At 46.2% G+C, this 13,295-nt stretch overlaps 1 protein-coding gene across 7 annotated transcripts in view; it reads right to left on the reverse strand.

The window, feature by feature from the left end:
* Positions 1 to 8,948: 8,948 nt before the first annotated feature.
* Positions 8,949 to 13,295, reverse strand: part of ICE1 (interactor of little elongation complex ELL subunit 1) — a 78,748-nt gene continuing 74,401 nt past the window's right edge. For 4 of the 7 annotated variants that reach the window (XM_073332420.1, XM_073332419.1, XM_073332425.1 and 1 more), the window contains 2 exons: positions 11,404 to 11,502; positions 8,949 to 9,958 (listed from right to left, as the gene is read on the reverse strand). In XM_073332420.1, the coding sequence (XP_073188521.1) occupies positions 9,750 to 9,958; positions 11,404 to 11,502 (308 nt within the window). In that variant the 3' untranslated portion in view covers positions 8,949 to 9,749. The remainder of the gene's footprint in view (positions 9,959 to 11,403; positions 11,503 to 13,295) is intronic. The other 3 variants (XM_073332421.1, XM_073332422.1, XM_073332424.1) reach the window with 3 other exon arrangements.

Raw genomic sequence — 13,295 nt, forward strand, 5'->3', positions numbered from 1 at the left:
CATACTGGGGGAGGTGCCCCTTGGGCCCAAGCGGGAGCAGTGGTGGACTGAGAAGGAGGAGGGGCCACTCCGGGTGCTGGGCAGCCAGCGATGATGGGGCTGGCGCCCTGCTGGGGTCGGGGGTACCGGACACTGCTCCATGCCAGGCCAAGGGGCAGTCCCTCCGGCCATGCCCCATCGCCTGGCAGAGGTAGCGCCAGGCCTCCCCCATTGAATAATGCACCCAGTAGCGGGCCCCCTGATAGGGGACCAGGAAGGACCCCTTGCCGTCACATGCCGGTGATAGCAGTTGAAGCTGCACCTGCCAGCAGAACAAGAGGACGTGACAGAGGGTGGGGTTTTTGCAGCCCAGTGGGAAAGGGCTGACAACAGAGATTGGTTTCCCCAGGGTAGAGAGGGCGGGTAACAAGGTGGCATTGGGAAGAAAGGGAGGGACAGAGGTCAGGACTATTTGGACACCCAGGTCCTCTCGCAGCTCCACGGGGGTGAACACCCCACCACCACCACCAGGCCCTTCTCCACTGCCTCCTGCGCAGTGGCCTCTGATGCTTGGAAGAAGATGACCTTTCCACACATTTTGGAGGCCACCACAATAGCCATGGGCCTAACCACCCTCGCCAATGCCTGCACATAGGTTTCTACATGGGGCGATTGGGACACCAGGAGGCAACGGACGCCATGCTTCCTGGTCAAGGTGGGGAAGGGGCCCCGGCCACTATAGATAGTAGCAGAGGCGGTGGTCAGAGATGACAAAGCGGCAGGCGGGGCGGGGGGGGCACCCAGAGAGTTGGCGGAGGGAGCAGTGGGGAGGGATGCTGTGGCCGGTGGCAGGGCTGGAACAGTGGGGGCCTAGTCTTTCTGGTGGGGTCCTTACCCTTCTTCTTGCCCTGGCCCTTCCCACCAGCTGGGGGGGCTCCCCCAGAGTCAGAGGGGGCTAGAGACATGGCAGCAGCGGAGGTCACCCCGTTGCCCGCTGCTCCCGGCATCCCAGCGGGGGCGATAGCAGGTGGTTCAGCAGCAGCGGTTGAGGTATAGGCTGGGGAGGTGATGGGGGCAGGTGGAGGAGGGGCAGTGGGGCCTGCCCGAGGAGTCCCACCTGCCTCATCCTCTGCCATAATAAGGTGGGGGAGACAAACACCAGTGGAAGGGGCGAGAAGGGGAATAGGTCAACCACTCCTCCCCGCTAGGCTGCAGGCAGGGGAGGAGGGTGCCAAAAAAGGGGGGGAATCTGTCACCAACTCAGGACAGGATTCCAGCTCCTTTAGCTGAACTAGAGGAGGGGGGGTTACAATAGCATTAGGGGGGTTGTCAAGATTCCTTCCCCACTCTGAACTCTAGGGTACAGATGTGGGGAACTGCATGAAAGACCCCCTAAGCTTATTCTTACCAGCTTAGGTTAAAAACTTCCCCAAGGTACAAACTTTGCCTTGTCCTTGCCACCACCAAGTGATTTAAATAAAGAACAGGGAAAGAGACCACTTGGAGATGCAGGGAAGAAAGGTAAGCAGCAGGATATGGACCCTGGACTTCAGGAAAACAGACTTTGACTCCCTCAGGGAACGGATGGGTAGGATCCCCTGGGGGACTAACTTGAAGGGGAAAGGAGTCCAGGAGAGCTGGCTGTATTTCAAGGAATCCCTGTTGAGTTTACAGGGACAAACCATCCCGATGTGTCGAAAGAATAGTAAATATGGCAGGCGACCAGCTTGGCTTAATGGTGAAATCCTAGCGGATCTTAAACATAAAAAAGAAGCTTACAAGAAGTGGAAGGTTGGACATATGACCAGGGAAGAGTATAAAAATATTACTCGGGCATATAGGAATGATATCAGGAGGGCCAAATCGCACCTGGAGCTGCAGCTAGCAAGAGATGTCAAGAGTAACAAGAAGGGTTTCTTCAGGTATGTTGGCAACAAGAAGAAAGCCAAGGAAAGTGTGGGCCCCTTAATGAATGAGGGAGGCAACCTAGTGACAGAGGATGTGGAAAAAGCTAATGTACTCAATGCTTTTTTTGCCTCTGTTTTCACTAACAAGGTCAGCTCCCAGACTGTTGCGCTGGGCATCACAAAATGGGGAAGAGATGGCCAGCCCTCTGTGGAGATAGAGGTGGTTAGGGACTATTTAGAAAAGCTGGACGTGCACAAGTCCATGGGGCCGGACGAGTTGCATCCGAGAGTGCTGAAGGAATTGGCGGCTGTGATTGCAGAGCCATTGGCCATTATCTTTGAAAACTCGTGGTGAACCGGGGAAGTCCCGGATGACTGGAAAAAGGCTAATTAGTGCCAATCTTTAAAAAAGGGAAGGAGGAGGATCCAGGGAACTACAGGCCAGTCAGCCTCACTTCAGTCCCTGGAAAAATCATGGAGCAGGTCCTCAAAGAATCAATCCTGAAGCACTTGCATGAGAGGAAAGTGATCAGGAACAGCCAGCATGGATTCACCAAGGGAAGGTCATGCCTGACTAATCTAATTGCCTTTTATGATGAGATTACTGGTTCTGTGGATGAAGGGAAAGCAGTGGATGTATTGTTTCTTGACTTTAGCAAAGCTTTTGACACGGTCTCCCACAGTATTCTTGTCAGCAAGTTAAGGAAGTATTGGCTGGATGAATGCACTATAAGGTGGGTAGAAAGCTGGCTAGAGTGTCGGGCTCAACGGGTAGTGATCAATGGCTCCATGTCTAGTTGGCAGCCGGTATCAAGTGGAGTGCCCCAGGGGTCGGTCCTGGGGCCGGTTTTGTTCAATATCTTCATAAATGATCTGGAGGATGGTGTGGATTGCACTCTCAGCAAATTTGCGGATGATACTAAACTGGGAGGAGTGGTAGATACGCTGGAGGGGAGGAATAGGATACGGAAGGACCTAGACAAATTGGAGGATTGGGCCAAAAGAAATCTGATGAGGTTCAATAAGGATAAGTGCAGGGTCCTGCACTTAGGACAGAAGAATCCCATGCACCGCTACAGACTAGGGACCGAATGGCTAGGCAGCAGTTCTGCGGAAAAGGACCTAGGGATGACAGTGGACGAGAAGCTGGATATGAGTCAGCAGTGTGCCCTTGTTGCCAAGAAGGCCAATGGCATTTTGGGATGTATAAGTAGGGGCATAGCGAGCAGATCGAGGGACGTGATCGTTCCCCTCTATTAGACATTGGTGAGGCCTCATCTGGAGTACTGTGTCCAGTTTTGGGCCCCACACTACAAGAAGGATGTGGATAAATTGGAGAGAGTCCAGCGAAGGGCAACAAAAATGATTAGGGGTCTAGAACACATGACTTATGAGGAGAGGCTGAGGGAGCTGGGATTGTTTAGCCTGCAGAAGAGAAGAATGAGGGGGGATTTGATAGCTGCTTTCAACTACCTGAAAGGGGGTTCCAAAGAGGATGGCTCTAGACTGTTCTCAATGGTAGCAGATGACAGAACGAGGAGTAATGGTCTCAAGTTGCAGTGGGGGAGGTTTAGATTGGATATTAGGAAAAACTTTTTCACTAAGAGGGTGGTGAAACACTGGAATACGTTACCTAGGGAGGTGGTAGAATCTCCTTCCTTAGAGGTTTTTAAGGTCAGGCTTGACAAAGCCCTGGCTAGGATGCTTTAACTGGGAATTGGTCCTGCTTCGAGCAGGTGGTTGGACTAGATGACCTTCAGGGGTCCCTTCCAACCCTGATATTCTATGATCTTCCCCAAAAATATCCCCCCCAAGCCCTACACCCCCTTTCCTGGGGAAGGCTTGATAATATCCTCACCAATTGGTACAGGTGAACATAGACCCCCAAACCCTTGAATCTTAAGAACAATGAACAAGCAATCAGGTTCTTAAAAGAAGAATTTTATTTAAAGAAAAGGTAAAAGAATCACCTCTGTAAAATCAGGATGGTAAATACTTTACAGGGTAATCAGATTCAAAACATAGAGAATCCCTCTAGGCAAAACCTGAAGTTACAGAAAGACACAAAACATTCTCTCCAGCACAGCTAATTTTACAAGCCATTAAACAAAAGAAAATCAAACGCATTTTCTAACTAGATTACTTACTAACTTTACAGGAGTTGGAAAGCTTGCATCCTTGATCTGTTCCCATCAAAGGTATCACAGAGACAGACAAAACCCTTTGTCCCCCAGATTTGAAAGAATCTTGTCCCCTCATTGGCCATTTTGGGTCAGGTGCCAGCGGGGTTACCTTAGCTTTTTAACCCTTTACAGGTGAAAGGCTTTTGCCTCTGGCCCGGAGGGATTTTATAGCACTGTATACGGAAAGGTGGTTACCCTTCCTTTTATATTTATGACAGGGGTGCAGTGATATGAGAGTCAACTAAAACAGAAGGGGCACAAGCACATAGGAGGGGGGCATAGGCGTACAGAGCGAGGGGCTAATCAGGACAAGGGGGATCGCAGGGGGAGGGAAACAACCAGGTTGGAGGTAGAACAAGAAGACCCAGGAACTAGCTTTAGAGGCAGGGGCAGGGCAAACAAACAAAGGCTGCAGAGGGAAAAGGGCAGGGCAGGCAAACAAACTGAAGCCAGTGAGGTCCTGGGGTAAAGGGGAGGGCAAAAAGGCTGCAAGGGGCAAAATGGGGCAGGTGGCAAGGGACAAAGCTGGGGGCTTGCTGAAGGGGGTCAGTCCAGGATGGGGCAGGGGGGCACATGCGCTTGTAAAGAGTCAGTGCGGGCTGGCTGCTGCTTCAGGCCCAAAAGGTGGTGAAAGGGCACGGCAGGTCAAGCAAGCAGCGGAGTCCCAGAGGCAGGAGTTTGAGGCAGATGGTAAGTGTCCACTGGGGGTGGTGGAGGGGGCAGCACCGACGGTGGTGGTGGGGATTGAGGGGGGGGCACAGATGGATTGGGGGGCAGGCTCCAGGCCACACCCTGTGTCCCCACAAACACAGTCAGAACCCTCACCACAAGAGCACAGTCCGAAAGTTACTCAGCCTTCAGGCCCCCTCCACAGTGGTCTGCAGAGTCCTTGTGCACTCCCCCAGCAGCAGATGGCCTCGTCCCCTCCTCCTTCAGGGTCCAGCAGCCCCAGGCAGCAGCCCCGTGGCCAGGCAGGCAGGCAGAGAGGACCCCTCACAGGTGGTAGTGGTGGTGTCATCATCCACAGCAGTGGTAGCAACGGCTGGGGTAGGGGTCCCTCACTCCCCTCCTCTGGGGGGCGGGCCAGCAGCCCCCCCAACGGGCTGTAGCTGGAGCAGCAGTAACTGAGGGCGGGGGAGTCCAGCAACCAGGTAGTAGGAAAGGAGGGGGTGGTGTCTGGCCTAGCCAGGGGAGAAGCTGGAGCAGTAGTGGGAGCCCAGGGCTTAGCAGCAGTCTCTTACCTCCTTCTAAGCCAGAGGGCTATAGGAGAGTAGTCAGAGGCAGAGCTTCTAGCCACAGGAGAAGTAGGTTGCTGTTCCCTGACTGACCAGAGCAGGAGCTGCTCTTGGCAATTAGGAACCTGCTAAAACCAATTAAGACAGGCAAGCTAATCAAGACACCTGGAGCCAATTAAGAACTTTCTAGAATCAATTATGGCAGGCAGGCTAATCAAGACACCCTGTTTAAAAAGGATCTCCCATCAGTTAGTAGGGGGGTGCATAATAAGCTGGGAGTGAGAGGTATGCTGCTGGAGGACTGAGGAGTACAAGTGTTATCAGACACCAGGAGGAAGGCCTGTAGTGAGGATAACAAAGGTGTTTTGAGGCAGCTATGGGGAAGTAGCCCAGGGAGTTGTAGCTGTGATGCAGCTATTACAGGCAGTACTCTAGACAGCTGCAATCCACAGGGCCCTGGGCTGGAATCCAGAGTAGAGGGTGGGCCCAGGTTCCTCCCAACTCCTGATCAGACACAGGAGGAGTTGACCTGGACTGTGGGTTCCACCAGAGGGGAGGTCTCTGGGCTGTTCCCTGACCTACATGGTGGATCAGCAGAGACTGCAGGGGGTTGTTCTTTTCTTCCCCATGCTAGCCAGTGATGATGTTATCTGAGTGAATGGCAGATTTGAGCCACAAAAGTGGCCAAGCTGGGGGCTGCCGTGAATCTCTGAGGAAAGCAAATCCACAAATAAGCACAGGACCCAGCGAGGTAGAGGAGGAACTTTGTCACAGTACCTACATGTACCACAACCACCGGCTCCTTCCCAGCACTACACATACATCTATCTAGATGTCTTGAGAGAGCCACAAACTTCACACCAGACAGGTAAGTCACCATGTGATTCTCCCAGCTATCTATGCAAACCCAGCTATGTTTCTAATGATTGAATCTCCCATAATTATTACCTGTCTCTTCCTAATAACTGGAGTTCCCTCCCCCTGCGAGGTATCCTCAATGTGGGAGGATACCTCATCATCTGGAAGAAGGGTCCCAACTGTGGGATTGTTTCCCTCTGCTCCTGTTGTATGTTCTCCTTCCCTGAGACTTTCTTCCAAAGAGGTTGTCAGACTGGGGGGGTGGGACTGTTCTACTGTGTCCCAGAAAGTCTAATCTATGTATCTCTTTTCAGAGTAACAGCCGTGTTAGTCTGTATTTGCAAAAAGAAAAGGAGTACTTGGGGCACCTTAGAGACTAACCTAATTAATTAATTAATTTAATTAATTAGTCTAAGGTGCCCCAAGTACTCCTTTTCTATGTACCTCTGACTCTCTTAGCTCCTCCAGTTCAACCACTCTGGTCTCCAAAGCCCGTACACTGTATGTGAGAGCGAGGAGCTCCTTGCACCGAATGAACACCTATACTACCTGCCCATAGGGCAGGTAATCATACATGCTGCATTGGGTGTAATAAACTGGATAGCCCCCACTCTGTTGCTGGCCTTCTGTCTCCATTATCTTTTCACTCCTGAAGCTTGTTCCTTTGTTTTGTTTTTCAGTGGTTTTTTTTGTACTTTAAGTTTAAAAGAAGTTAAGTAATCTAGCCCCCAACCCCCTCGCTCCCCCTCTAAACTCCCTCGCAAAACTCCCATTAGCCGCTCCTGTTCACGGACAGCACATGGTCCCCTAAACAAACAGGGCACACGGTATATTTCAGTTAAGCAGCAAGCACACCACAAACAGAGAGACACACACACACTAAAGACAAATTTACCTCAAGGGTCACAATCTCTCCTCCTCCACCTGGAGAACTCCCTCGCAAAACTCCTGTTAGCCACTTCTGTTCACTAGCTTAAAAGCAATGAGTCCTGCCAGAGAGTGCATCATTGAGCTTTTACTGACATACTTTCCAGATGAAAGAAGTTGCATCATCTGCCTTCATCGGAGGTCTGCACCACAACCCTACTAATTCACACCATGTTGGTACTTATTGTTATATTGGTTTTAAAGTACTGGCTCTCAAATTGGCCAATGGACTATTGATAGGCGGCCAAGCCGCTGCTTTTAACTCTTTAAGGATTGATCACTCCAGTGATGTTTCCAAAGAGTTGTAGCCCACTCCAGGACTTAAGTGACCAGGGAGACTATATTTTTTTTTTTGAGCCAACTATAAAAATATCCACCAGTAGTCCCTGCACTTTCTCAGGTGTTTTTTTTAGTTTGTTTTTAACTGGTGACTTTTTAATGTAAGTTTGACCATGATTAAATCTGCAGAAGATAAAACTAAATGTTAGTAACACACATGGGCAAACAGAACCACACTGCAAATTTACTTAGAAAGTTAAGAGCAGTGTGAGGGCTGCAGGGCGGGACAAAGGGAGATTTGTTGCTTATAAATGTAAAGTAAGGCTGATCAAGTGTACAGAATTTCATTTTGACTGGCATTTGATTTTTAGGCAAGTGAAAATCAGTCAAATATATCCAGACTCTGCTGTATGTCTTCAGTGAACACACTGACATCAGTTGTACAGGCTAGTTGCTAATTATTCCCCTGCCCACCCCACCCCCCCCATTTGCCAATGTTTATCTACATCCAAAATTCAGTTCCAAAGTCCCTACAGTCCAAGAAAAAATAAATGCAAAAATGAAAACTAAGGACGATGAATAGATATGAAAGTAAACATTTTCATTCTGGTCATATTAACACTATTTTTTCATTGTAGTTACTCCATGCAAGGTGTAACTTAGGGCTTGGGAAGAGAACTGGGCAAGGAAAGGAACATATCCATATTGTGGAACACTTAAAGTTTGAGAACCAGCAACTTAATACAATCTAAAATATGCAATAGTAGTGAATGATTTATGTACATGTAGCAAGTTCTCTTAGGCCTCTTATATTTATCCGAAATTCTCATCTGGAAAGTCAAAATACAGGTTTTGTCTACAGAGTATTTTACATCTCATCAAATCCTGAAGTCCAACAGCCACAGCAAGCCAGTATTCAGTATCAGTTTTACATTTCTTGAATAAAACCCTGTTTTAACTGATTTTATTGATTGATCTGCACTGGAGTGCCCTCTAGTGGCAGTCTTCCACTTTGGCCATTCTGGTCCAAAAATGACCAGGATTTCTCATTTCTAATCACAAGAATTAATAGTTGTTTTAGAAACATACTTTGATACAAAACTAAATGAATCAATGTTAATTTACATTTAGAAAAAGGAGTAAGGTTTCAAAAGGATATGAAAGTTGCATGGCTCCATGCACACCAGTGAGTTATTAGTAAAACTTTTAGACATTATGCCATTAAGATTTTTAACATGTTTTGCCTTGCCAGTGTAGGCTAAAGCATGGGTTTTTTAACAATGTTGAAATGGATATGTTTGGTATGCAGCAGTCAAGTAAAAGAAAGTAACGTATAACTAAGAATTGTATTTTAAGGTTGATGAGAAAGCAGCCTGTTGTTAACTCTATACTTCATATGTATAAAAGCAAAATGGAAACACTAATAAACTTTTCCCATGGCAATCAAGAGTTACTAAACAAACTTATTGGGCAATTTTTCCAAATACAGTAACTATTTTGGAAACTTGTCTCAGCTACTTCTTTTTAATTAATTACCATCTGAGGTGAAAGTATTGAAATGACCACTACAGACATATGAATGGTTCACTTTTGTTTTTTTATTATAAAAACGTTCGGACAATAAAAAAAATGCTGTGTACAAGTATATTAGAAGTTTAAACAAGGTAAGTTTTTTAAACCAGTTTTTCTATATATACACACACTAAAATTCCCAAAGTGGAACAACATCAAATGTGAAACACATTATAGGCATATACCATATATACAAACTGACAGAGATTTGTTATCTCAATCTTTTTACTGTACATATAATTGTCTGATATAAGTAGTTTAAGTTAATGGGACAAAGTTAAGTTGGATTGAGTCCAATAAATCTTTCAATTTTTACTGCATCTTCCACATAAAATATGATGTAGATGAATAGTTTAATTTATAAACTGCTGCCCAGTCTTCTGTTACAGCAAGTAGTCCACCAAAAAGATAAGAGCTTTGGTAGCCTGAGGTTCAGCCAATGGAAGACCTATCAAAACACAACCTTTCCACTTTCATAGGGAAGGGATTTTTCTGGTTTAAACATCCACTAGCACTCATGTAACCTATGAGTTACACCAGAACGCACACAAATCTATGACTTCATGTCTTTCTGCAGCAGAGGGCAAACAAAATACTTCAGAGCCTTTTTTGTTTATAATGCTTTCTGACCAGACAACACCTACATAAACAATGAGTGCATAAGTGTCCCACCTTCCCCAAAAGGAAAGCACAGGGCTCTTTTCCTGGTTTTCCCCCTTCATACTGTTTCTAACTTTCATCCTAAAAGACATCACCTAGTTTTTATTAATAAAAGGCACTTTCTGTAGATGAGGCTACCTTCCCTCATCTTAGTGTAATTCTACTGTGCACAGAGAGCTGACTTCAGATATGCCACTTGTGACTGCAGATGGGATGCTGTTAGTAGTCACTGTTCTCCAAGCTTGGATGGTCTCAACAACTTCTAGTGGATTGCTTGGACCCAAGTCACAGAGTGCATATACTGCTGCCAACTGCACTCCCCAAGGCACATCTGCAAAGATTTGGTAAGATAGTAAATCTACAGAAAAAAATCAGTATTTAAGAAGATATCTTACATATAATATTTCTCATCAATTAACCTGATTCAGAAGATTACTTGTCAAGAATTAAAAGCATCTATGAGGAAAAAAAATTAAAAGGTGGCCTATGAAAAGTAGTACAATGATACTTTAAAAATAGGATTAATATATTTGCTGTATTCCAAACTGTGCAGTTTAAAATCCATGACATCCAATTTCCCGTTAGAAAAAAATATTTTTCAATGTTTTAAATAAACTTCTGAATTCAATGTATCTAGGACTTTCAAATGAGCACCTGAGGGAGTTAAACACTTACTCTCTTAGTCCCCATTGAAAATCCAGGCCTACAAGCATAAGTACTGTTTCCACTGTGATACAGGAGTGCCAGGGAGCAGTGTTAGAGGGGAAATATATAAGCCCTAGGCTAATTAAGGCATGGTTCCCTGTAGACTAGGGAGGGTTGCTACAGGTTAATTGGAGCACTAGTTGTCAATTAAGGCCTTGTCAGGAAACTAATAAAACCCCCTGCTTCAGGCAGTCAGGGAGAAGGAGGAAGGAGAGAGGACTGGAGCTTGGAGGTGTGTTGTGAGATTTGGAAGATCAGAGAACTGAAGTAAGGGAGACCCTGCCTCAGCAGAACAAGGAGACTCCCTCCCCCCAGTGTCTAAGGACCAAGGGTAACCCCATCTAAGGGGGGTGAGGGTAAGAAACCTGTGGGGGTTGAGAGGGGCTGGGACTCAACATGCGGAGCAAACCCAGACTCTTCCCTCCTTTATCACTTTCCAGGGCCACTAGCGGGGTCCTCAGCAGGCAAGGGATGGCATCTTAGCCTGCCTCTCCCCCCCCAAGAAAAGCACAGGACCCACCGTATGAACATCGGCCATCTTGTCACACCACTTTGACTATAAGGGAGACAGCACCATTTATTTCCTGTACTATGGGATCTCATACCTTTAGGATGGTCATGTCTACCTCCAAAGTGAATGTCACCTCATAAATTAGTCAGACACGTAATGAAAGAGCGATAGGACTTAGACAGTTATTGCAGGAGCTAGGAATCCAGGAACTGAGGTCGATATAGCACTGTTCTAAATAAAATCAGTCAACTACTTGTTCAGTTACAGCTCCTCAGGACAAAACTGAATAAAATCTATTCCTGGTCTGCCAGACCTATTTAAATGCCATTTTCTATTGCTAACTGATCTACATAAGGCTAAACCAGGTACTGAGTGGGGAAGTTATTACGTGGCATGGTTCTGCAGATCTTTACAAAAGTGAGTAACTTGCCTCATGTGATTAGTAACCTACCTCAATGGGACTATCTATGTATATACAGAAGTGTTTGAAGGACTGAATTCACAGCTCCCATCCTTCATGAACATACTGGCAAAAAACCTTGATTTAAGAATCTGCAGTAAAAAAAAAATTTCTACAGAAACATTACCTTCTTCTTTTGCATGCTGTATAAAGCGTCCAATAATAGAACTGATATTTTTCACAGCAGAAAAGAATCCTTCCCTCAAACCTATTTGGCCTAAGCGACCTAAGAAAGGAGAAAAAGATTACCATGCATCTGTATAACTGATCACTAAAGAAGCTTTATTTTTAGACATAACCTTCCTAACTTACAACGAAGTACAGCAGAGCCTCAGTTACGAACACCAGAGTTATGAGTTGACCAGTCAATCACAGACCCCATTTGGAACTGGAACTATGCAATCTGGCAGCAGCACACACACACAAAGGCAAATACAGTACAGTACTTTGTTAAACAAACTACTAAAAAAGGGAAAGTTTAAAAAAAATTGACCAAGTAAGGAAACGGTTTCTGTGCTTGTTACATTAAAACTAAGATGGTTAAAAGCAGCATATCTTTTTGCATTGTAAAGTTTCAAAACTGTATTAAGTCAATGTTCAGTTGAAAACTTTTGAAAGAACCACCATAACGTTTTGTTCAGAGTTACAAACAACCTTCATTCCTGAGGTGTTCGTAACTGAGGTTCTACTGTTGAAACCAAAGTCTTGACTAATCTGTATAAAATGAACGATTCACTTCAAATATGAAGCCACAGAACATTGGACTGGTTTCTGTATTTATTTTAGGAAACAACTATGACTAAGAATCTCAAAGCACTTTTCAAATTTACCAAAATTTACAGGAAATCACACACCTAATCAAGGTAAAGTTCCTGTTAGGAACGTGGCAGTTTAACAGTGCATAGCAACACTGCACAATAGTTTAAGATGAAGGAAAAGAGGAAGTTACTTACCTGTAACTAAAGATTTTTTTGAGATGTCTGGTCTCTATCTGTTTTCCACATGAGGGTGCGCATGCACACCATGTACTTGAGTCCGGAAGCATTTCTTAGCAGCGTCCGTTAACCTGCATGTGTATAGTGCATCTCCTCATGACCCACACTACCTCTTATGCTCTTGGCTGGGAGCAATGCCTCCCAAGTCTGTCTTACCATAATGGAATCCAGTCCGAAGCAGAGGAGATGGAGGGTGGATACTGGAATACAGATTGGAGGTTCTTCGAGATGTGTGGTCCCTAAGTACTAAGAAATGCTTCTGGACAACAGCTAGGGACCACACATCTCAAAGACCCTCCAGTTACAGGTAAGTAACCTCCTCCTCTTCTTTGAGTGATGGTCCCTATGTGTATTCCACACATGGATGATTTGTGAGCAATGATCAGCAAGCACAGTGGTGGGTGCAAGCATTCCCGTGGAAGTGAAATCTACCGTTCGGCCTGGCCTACAGTGGCATCTGTTGCTGCTGCTTGTGCAATGGCATAGTGTGTTTACACGTTTACAACAGAGTGCCATGTTGCTGTGCGGCAGACGTCTTGCCAGGACACACACGTCAATGAGGCTGATGTGGCAACTTGTGCTTGGGTACGTTGTATGTTGTAGCATTCACTATGCACCCCAAGACCCATTTGGAGATGCGTTGGGACAAGCAGGCTTGACTTATGGATCATTCAGCGATGGCCACAAATACTTTTGGCAATATGCAAAATGGGGTACCTATGGAGGTAGAATGCCCGTGTATGTTGGACGTCAGTCGGGAAGGCATGTGGTTTGGAGGGGAAAACTGGCAGGTGGATGGACTGATTGAGGTAGAACTCAGGCATCACTTTTGGGAGGAATTTAGGGTGCAGCCATAAGGACAGCTTGTCCTTGTGGAATATCATGTGGGGGGGTTCTGCCATCGTGGCCACAAATTCACTGACTTGTCTGGCTCAGGTAGTGGCTACTAAGTCACTTTTGGTGGGAAAGAGCATATCGCTAATGGCTCAAAGGGTGGCATGGGCTTCAGTACTGGTGGAAGGGC

The sequence above is a fragment of the Lepidochelys kempii genome, chromosome 2 (assembly GCF_965140265.1).
Source record: "Lepidochelys kempii isolate rLepKem1 chromosome 2, rLepKem1.hap2, whole genome shotgun sequence".
Taxonomy (NCBI): domain Eukaryota; kingdom Metazoa; phylum Chordata; order Testudines; family Cheloniidae; genus Lepidochelys; species Lepidochelys kempii.